The sequence below is a fragment of the Parasteatoda tepidariorum genome, chromosome 8 (genome assembly GCF_982258835.1).
Source record: "Parasteatoda tepidariorum strain Cologne lab strain chromosome 8, Ptep-v5.0, whole genome shotgun sequence".
Classification (NCBI taxonomy): domain Eukaryota; kingdom Metazoa; phylum Arthropoda; class Arachnida; order Araneae; family Theridiidae; genus Parasteatoda; species Parasteatoda tepidariorum.
The window spans coordinates 59,444,257-59,453,940 of NC_141762.1; the positions used below are offsets into that span (position 1 = coordinate 59,444,257).

A 9,684-nucleotide genomic window follows, 5' to 3' on the forward strand; every position below is an offset into this window, starting at 1 on the left:
TATTTTTATCCGTCCGTCGGACAGCCGGATATTTTCGTAATTCAGACGTCGCTGCTTCCTGTTTTCTGGCGTGAAAGCAAGCGAAAAAATAGAGGTGGATTTGCAGTGAAAATATTTATTTCCTCATTCAATTAATCTTGTCAATTTTTATTTATTATGTCTAAACAAAAACAATACAAACAAGCCTTTTAGAAATCCCGAGTCCAGACTCTGCAAATATCTCGATTCTTATTCACGCGATTTTTATATCAATCATCGATTTTCGTATTTACCTGATTCAAAAGTTGCACGTTGTGATTCTTATTTACGCTATTTAATTATCGTGTGTTATGATTCTTATTTACGAGATTTGAAAACTCAATATCGCGTCTTGTATTTATGCATTTTTAAAATCCCGATTTTATTATCAAAAATTTTCGCATTTACCTTAAATGTCTTACATTGCGATTCTTATTTATAAGATTTAAAAATCCAATATCACGATTTGTATTTACGCGTTTTTCCAACCCTATGTAGCGATTCGTCTTCACGCGAGCTTAAAATCCAATGTCGTGATTCGTTTTTGCGCCGGTTGTAAAATCAAACGTCGATTTTCTTAATTATACGTACGTGCTTTAAAAATTAGACATTGGGATTCGTATTCGCGCAACTTAAAAATTATGCATCGTGATTCGTATTCACGTGATCTAAAAATTGCGCATCATGATTTGTATTTTCGCATTTTTTAAATTCGATATAGAGTTTTATATTCACGTGATTTAAAAGCCTCATATCGGGATTCATATTCTCTCAATTTAAAATCATGCATATGATTCATATATTCATACAAATTTAAAATTAATCATCGGGATTTATAATCACATGGCACTTTTCAATCGCACTTTTTTGTCAAATTTTTGGATATATATATTCATTCTTGGATTTCCTCTTTTTTGCTTTCTGACTACTCTCATCCATGTGTATGACAGGATAAGAATATTTAACATTCGATTATTATAAACTGTTAAACCTTTAGTAAAAATTACCATGCAAGTCGATCGACAGGCTGCGGAAATGCAACTACTACAAAGTTTAAATTTGATGTGAAATTTTTCAAGTTTATCTGTAAATTAAACGCGAGTTTTTTATATTTTTCTGAAATTCCAATTTGTTTGAAAGTTGTTGTTGTTGTTCATTTACGTCGCACTAGAGCTGCACAATGGGCTATTGGCGACGGTCTGGGAAACATCCCTGAGGATGATCCGAAGACATTCCATCACAATTTTGATCCTCTGCGGAGGGGATGGCTCCCCCGCTTTGGTAGCCCGACGACCTGCGCGCGAAGTCGAGCACTTTACGGTAGAACAGTTTAACGAGGACCAATACCGCACACCCTCGGTCCCTACGCAGGCTGATCCAAGTGGTCACCCACCCGCACACTGACCGCAGCCAGTGATGCTTGACTTCGGTGATCTCCTGGGAACCGTGTCTTAACGATCAGTCCACTGCGGGACTGTTTGAAAGTTATTGTAATATATATGTATGAAAAAAGGGCTTTTTGTGTAATTTTTCTTAATTTTAAATATTGACTATTTGTTTATTGTTGTAAAAAGTAATTTTTCTCTCTTGAAATCTGTATTTTATAAACTCACGTTTTAGCCAAAAATTAAAAGAGAAAGAGAGATTAAATGTTGCTCGTATACGTGTGTAGATGATTGACGAGTTTTTCCTGGAAAAATATGTTTCACTCTTCAGGGTTCTAGTTCGTCTCCAGTGAGAATGGTGCCTAAACTTTCTAAAATTTGCCCTGTAGCGTGGCAGCGTGATCTTAAAATTTCACTACTGTTTTAAATAGATTATTGGAGTCAAGCACTATATGACTGAAATCAAGCAACTGCGATTAACCACTATGATCATCCTCTGAAAGGACCGAGGGTGTGTAGAATCAGTACTTTTTTAACTGTTCAACCATAAAGTGCTCAATTTCGTGTTCTACCAAAACGGTTGTGTCGTCATCCCCATTGCATAATATGAATTTTGTGAGAGTCTTCGGATCATCCTTTAGGATGTTTCCCAGATCATCGCCAATAGCCCATTTGTTAAGATTTAGTGCGATGTAAATAAAGTATTACTGTTACTTTCATTACTGTTTTCACGTGTAGTTTCTAAACTTTCGCTTGTGTGCGATGGGCAATCGGATGCAGCGTAAAAGGTCCTATTTACAATGCTAAAAATAGAAAAGAAAAAAAAAATCGCGTATGCGAATTCGAAGATGTGAAGGAGAATCTGACAGGTGAAATATTGTAAAGCTCTAACGAAAAAAAACCAATCAAGTTCTTGCTCACATCTCCAGATTTGCAAGTCCCGCAGTGGACTGATCATTAAGAGACGTTTCCCAGCAGATCACCGAAGTCAAGCATCATTAGCTGCGGGTTCTACCGTAAAGTGCTCGACTTCGCTTACGAGCAACCGAAGCGGGGGTGCCATCCTCTCTGCTGAGGATCAAAATTGTGCTTTCATTATGTCTTCGAACCTTCCTCAGGGATGTTTCTCAGACCGTTGCCAATAACCCATTGTGCAGCTCTAATGCGACGTAAATGAACTACAGCAACTCCAATTTTGCATGCGTGATTATTTTTTTATTTGCAGTGAGAATGATCCTAAAATTACAAGGAAATTTTAAGGCGAGTTCAAAGTAAGCAGAAAGAAGTAGAGGTAAGTGGTTTGTTTCCTAATCAAGCATCTATCAATTTATCAATAAATAAAAACAACAAACCAAACAAACATTAAAATGGCAGAAAAAGCAAGCTCACGTGTTAAAGAAGCAATTAATTCAATGTTAGAAGAAATTGATCGATCATGTATGAGAAAAATGCAAGTAAGTTATGATCGCTTCATGTCTGAAATATTTGTGACCTTTCAATAATATTGTATTTTCCATTGCATAAACGCTCAACACATGCCGGTATTGTTTTTTTGATTATGCAATATCTACTCATTTAGTTCCAAAATGAAAGAATATTGATATTTGTGCTTATTAAGTTTCACCGCCTAAAAATTAAATATATTCTAACATTATACTTTGCTCTATCTTTCATTAAACACGATGACCAGACTTTGTTAAGGGCAGTAATGCTATTTGTAATGAAGGTAATGCAGAAGAATTATTTTATTAATATATGATATTAAAAGAAATTTCTCAACCATTCACATTGTAATAAATAAACTACAATTTATAATTGAATAAGCTTTTTCTTAAATATTGATTTAATATGTGAAAATAAAAATTTATCAATTGAGATCAATAAGTAAAAAAATAACAAAACGAAAGTGATAAGCTTTTGTTATGTAATATAGTGATGTTTTTCACTATTCACTAATTTTTTTTTGTTACGAGGAATAGCATATTACATATTATATAGAATATTTTAATGATGATAGGTCTTTCTTCTCACTTCTCAGAATGCATGTTTCTATTGTATATTACAAGTTATATATATTTATAAGTATTGCTTATGTTATATTTATACCTATATATTCATGAGTTGAAATTGCCAAGTAAGCAAGAAAAAATATTTTTAAAAAGTTGAAGAATAGTTATTACTACCTAAAATGTTTTTTTTTTTTTTTTCTAAATTAAAAAGCTGGAAAATGAAATATGGAAAAGATGTCAGCTCACACTATTATATCCCCCAAAAAGAGAGCTTTCTAATATTGTATTAATATATACAAAGCAAAATATATCAATACAATAGTGTGAAGTGCAAAAATATTAAAATTTTAACAAAAATAAAAATTAGTATGCAAAACTAAAGAATAAAACAAATCAAGCAAATAAAAATTCCAGAAAAATATTGATTTAAACACAAAATATAGCAGATAAAGTGAGCAGCAAATTCAAATGTCTATACACTTGCTGACATTCAACAAAAATGATTTAAAATAACTTTATACAAGTTTACCAGATTACAAAATATGAAAACAAATGCGTAACTAGAGGATAGTGGGATGTATTTTATGGCACATTCTTACTGAAGTATAGAACCATATTTAATATATCAGTTACCTTGGATTGGCCTAAGACTGGATTTGTACAAGATAATTATATTATACTGGGTAATTTAAAGTTTACAATTAATGGAAATATTGGATTTTAATTAATATTTTAATTTTGACGAATTTTAAAAAAGCTATCAACATTTATACCAAAAAATTATTTTGTATATTAAAAAATTTTTAGCTGGAGATTTGCTCGAATTGGATTTGCGCATGGTAAAAATATACATTTAATTAGCAAATAAATTTTTTAATGAATTCATTAATGATTGTAATTCACAACTAACTCAATGAATTTATTTAAAATTTAATTTCATTAACTGGATATCTATTGTTTTTTTTAAAATCAAATTTTGGAAGAGATGTTTGATTTTAGATAGACAAGCATTACTACATATTCTTTTAATTTTATTCTCTTGATCAAAAGTAGTAGGAAATATAAATGTTTTTAGAAAATTTAGAATTCCCTGCAATTAGTTTATTTGAATTACATTTAAAATCATTCATTTTATTGTATAAGTTAACAATGCAGATATTTTATGCTTTTTTAATACTTAGATCCAAGAATTTAGAATTCATATTATAGTTATGATTATGGAGCAAGTTTAATTCGTCTGGGTATATATTATTTAACAAAATTGTATAATTTTAAAAATTAAAGATACTTAAATCATCAATAAATCTAAAAACAAATTTAATATTAAGATTATAACTTTATGTAAATGTAAATTGTAATTGTTGCTAGAAATGATTAAAAATTAGATTCTTGTGGTATTCCATCTTTTTGAATAAAAATGTGTTTTCCATTGTAAAGATAATTATTAAAAAGACAAATATTAATTGAATTTCCAATGATCAAAATCACAATTACGGATATTTTTATAATCATTGTAATAACCCAAAGAAACATCTTTTAATTTAGAAAGGGGATGCTATTGAAGAGAATCTTGGAAATCAAAAGTTGCAATAGAATTAATTTTATTTTGTTAAATAAATTCTAAAATAGGTTAAAATATTAATGATAATCCAAGAACAGCCCTCTTTAATAAAATTGTTAATAATTTTATTTAAGGAGTTAGATAGTAGAATCGATAGATAGTAGTTAGATGCCAGGTTTAGTTGAAAGTAAGTATTAGACCCACAAGTGATTTTTTTAAATTTACTAGGAAATTTATGAAATTTTGGTCTGATAATTAAATTCGGAAATATTATTATTTTTAACTTCTTATAGAAAATTAAAGTTTTTTTCCTAACAACAATATTCTTTAAATTGCTAAGCTTGAAATTTTTGCCATTTTTTAATTTCTGATTTAAAAGTTGAATTTATAAATTTTTTGCAGAGGATTACATACTTATTAGCTTGTAGATGGGGATAATTGAAAATTCTTTTGAAGTTGCTTAATTGCTAATTCAATTTTAGAAAAAAATTGTTAAAAAATTATTATAAACAGTAATTAAATTAAATTACCCTTATTATTAAAAATAAAGTTTTTAAAGTAATAATAAACACCCTGTTTACCATTGTTTTACCTGCCAAGTCTCCTGTTTTTTAACGAAGACTCCTGTATTTTACGACTATTTCCTGTTTACCTGTATATTTTCAAATTTCTCCTTATTTGTTGAAGAAATTTAAAAACAAACAAACATAAACAAAACATTGGTGATAAAATATTCACTGATGACAACAATACTTCTCTTATTCCTCAACTGATAGTGATATTGCCAGTACCGCAGTATGTTGAGTGTTTATAGTTTAAGTAATTATAAATAATGGTTTAAAAAAATCTTTTTTAGACTAAGATTTATATACACCTTTTTTACTTTGCTAAATGTAAGTGCTTATATTTCCAATTTTGAATTACTCTTTTTGACTTACACGATTCTGCATGATGTATCAAAACATTTCTCGTAGCTTAAAAAATGTCGCCAGTAAAATTTCCATTATTTAATTTTTCCAATGTTGGCAGGTATACATTGTATTAACATACCTAGTAGCATTAATAGAATGGAAGTTGATTAGAATCTGTTAGATATCTTTAAACAAAAATCATTGAGATAATTAAGAAAGCATTTTTAAATTTTATTAATTAATACTGGAAAATAGGTCGAAATTTTGTGCATTTTAACATTAAATTTCTTAGTTCTAAGTTTTCTATAATATTTAAATTGCCAATAATAATATTTTTATGATGTTTATCAGCAAATTCAAAATATTTCTCTTTACAATGATATTTATAATTGAAAAAATTTATTTTCCCTAAATTTAAACTAATATCATTATAATTAAAAGTAGTTCTACCAAGAGTTTTATTATATTTATAGCTTTTAATTATGTTAAAATCTTTTAATTCTTTTAAAAATTCTTTAAATTTTCACATATATTAAGAAGTTTAAATGTGTCATAAATAGAGAAGTTTAAATGTGTCATGAAATCGTTTTAGAAGCTAATAAAAAATATCAGTCAGCTAAATTTTTCTTTTTATTTGGTGAAATTATACTCTTTGGCTTTTACAAGATCAAAACAAAGAATTTTGAAGCGTAAATTAGTAAAAGAAAAATTGTTAATAAAATCTTAAAGCTTTATCTTTATGATCCGAGAAAGCAAAATCTTTCATTTGTTTAATATTGTAATGTCTAATGAAATCTTTACCTTATTAAAAATAAAATTTATTTTTAATTTGTCACTATTTAAAGAGTTTTTTTACTCTTTTTTTTTTTTTTTTTTGCAGATGTAATCATGTAAGGAAGAATCTAGAATTCCCAAATGAAACTTGCCTGTTTTTTTTCTTTCTTCATTGTAAATAAAAAACTAAGTTGTCCTGATTTTAAAAAAATTTACTTATTATTGCGTTTTGTTAATTTTAGCTTTTATTCTTGATAATATTTGCCTACTTGGGACTAACAAGTTGTTTGATTTACTTACTAGGAATTGTGCCTTGCCTTTTTTATGTTCTGATTATAGTTAGGTTAAACTGTATTTAGAAAATATGTATCTTTACTTATCTGATTCGTGTATATATAAGTTTAGTGTTGATTTCCTTTTATCTGCTCAGGGAGATATGCACAAATGTGCTGCCAGATGTTGTGATGATCCATCAACTTCAATGGAAGAAGTGCATCGGTGTATTGAATCCTGTAGTTCAACCATCACTGAATCACAATCATTTTTGCAAGATGAATTAGCAAATTTCCAGGTAGAATATGCATTTTTCATTTATATTTTATTTCCTTATTAATTATTTTTTAAACTTTTTAGCAGTTCTGCAAGTAGAACACCATTTCTAAGCCTGTATGGTTTTTGTGTAGCAAGAAAATTTCTTCAAAACTTTTTTTATGTAAAGAAATGCTGTCGTACCCATTTAATTTTATATGGGGTAATTGCTTCTGCAAACAAAATTTAGTGGAATCAAATTATGTAATATGAAACCTATGTAGTGTTAAATTTCCTCACTTAAATGATTACTTATGGTTCAATTAAATGTGTATCAAAACAATATTTATTTGGAAATAAAAAAATAGTACTATATATAGAACATGTATAATTTCAAAAGAGAATCACTGTAGTCAATAGATGTTTTGATAGAATTTTTTAAAATACATAAAATCTAATGTAATTCATAGAAACACAAAAGTTTTGTTGCATAAATCTCTTTTAAGATCAATTTTAACATATGCTTGTGAAACCGGGACCATATCGTGTATAAATAAGGTTATGTTGAGTACCTTTGAGAGAAAGGTCTTAGAAGTATTTTTGGAGGAATTAAAGGAATGGCATGTGGCTTCAAAGAACAAATTTAGGGCTTCATCACTCATGTAATGAACCTGACATTATTAACTTCAATAAATGAAAAAGAATAAAACTGGTAGGCCACGTTATCAGAATGGATGAAGACTGTACCATAAAAAGAGTTTTTAATTCCAAACCAGTTGACACATGAAAAAAAGGCTGGCCGAGTTTGAGATGGATAGGTGACTTAGAAAAAGACCTTTTGATCTTAAAAGCTAAAAACTAGAAAACACTAGCAGGGAAAAGGTTGATCTAGAAAAAACTTCTTGAGCAGGCCATAGCCCACCCTGGGCTGTCGAGCCACTGATGATGATGATATATTATACTTTTTATAACTTGTTTTTTTTTATCTTTTATAAATTTAAGAGTTATTTATGTTTTATGATATTAAAACTAACAGCTCTAATAGTTGCTTATTAATCATAAAAAAATACTTTATTCCCTCAAAATATTAGAATATGTATTGCATATCATTTCAAAAAGTAAAATGTTGTAAAAACATAGCAAAGATGGAGTAATGTACTCCTGCTATAATCCTGCTTATTTGAATGCAGTTGGCTGGAACCACTGGTATTCCTTTAAGCATGTCTGATTTATAGTAAATAAGGGTAAAATATTCTCAATAATGTACTTATATTTAAAAGGTTGCTTTTTAAATTAAATATATTTTCACTGTTAATAATATTGACAAAAATAAAAATAAAACAAAACTGTCAGCATTGTCAAATTGGTTTATAAAATTAATTTGTCTGATTTCTTAACTAAAAATATCACCCATACTAATTAATTGGCATATTTGAAGTCACTTCCTTGTATTATTAAGATTGAGTCCTAAAATGTGAAGATCTGAACATTAAGTCAATAATTATTTAGAGTGGTCAATTTTTTTTTTGCTATGCTAATTACTTTTTTGCTTAATTAAAAAAAAAATTTTTAAGCAAAGTATTTTATTACTTTTTTTTTGTTGATTCTAATATCCTATTTTAGAACATATATGAAATTAAAAAGATGTCGCTATTATGAAATAAATTATTTTCATTGCATTTGAAATTTTTTTTTATACATAAAAACTGAATTTGTTTATGTTCAATTTTAGGATAGGATTCAGCGTTGTGTTATGCAATGTCAAGATAACGTAAGGGATAAAATTACACCAAGTACTAAAGAAGGAGAAATTGCTAGTTTTCAAAAAGACTTTGAATCTTGTGTGGTGAAATGTGCTGATACTCATATTGAATTGATTCCATCAATGCTAAAACGCATTAAGGAAGTTTTGTTAACTAAATCTCAGAAAGATCAAAACCGATACTAACAAACAAAAGTTTAGGATATTTAAATTTAGAATGTTTTGTATGGTATAATAGTTTAATAGACAATGCTTAATTGTTCCATTTATGAGTTGTTGTACTGAACAAAAAATAAATATTTTTAGCAAAATTATTTAAACTGTTGTTTTTTCTTTTGATTTTATGCTATATTTATAGTTAATGATGTGTGATATGTACTGATATTCATATTGCAGTGATGTTAGAGCTTATGAAATTTTTTTTTTACTTACTAGTTCCTAGAGAGATCAAGACTGATACTTACAAGTTAAAGTTTAGGATATTTGAATTTAAAACGTTTTGCATCGTATAAAAGTTAAATGTATAATTTGTAATAATTCAATATTGAATTGTATTTTATGACGAGTAGATATTTCTAAATTTTATGCTATATTTACAGTTTATGATGCTATAACGTGTTAAAAAATGTTACTGACTGTAAATTTTAGAGAAATCGAAATTAAAACGAACAAATAAAAGTTTATTATATTTAATTTTAGATTGTTTTGTGTTACAAAATAGTTTTATAGACAATGT

The 9,684-nt window shown here is 27.9% G+C and overlaps 1 protein-coding gene across 1 annotated transcript; it reads left to right on the forward strand.

Moving 5' to 3' along the window:
• The first annotated feature begins 2,441 nt into the window (after positions 1–2,441).
• LOC107451746 (TIM double twin CX3C motif protein) lies at positions 2,442–9,262 on the forward strand. The gene is made up of 3 exons (XM_043049021.3): positions 2,442–2,857; positions 7,089–7,229; positions 8,919–9,262. The coding sequence occupies exons 1-3, from the start codon at positions 2,771–2,773 to the stop codon at positions 9,132–9,134; spliced, it is 444 nt and encodes a 147-aa protein (XP_042904955.3). The 5' UTR covers positions 2,442–2,770; the 3' UTR covers positions 9,135–9,262.
• The last annotated feature ends 422 nt before the right edge of the window (positions 9,263–9,684 follow it).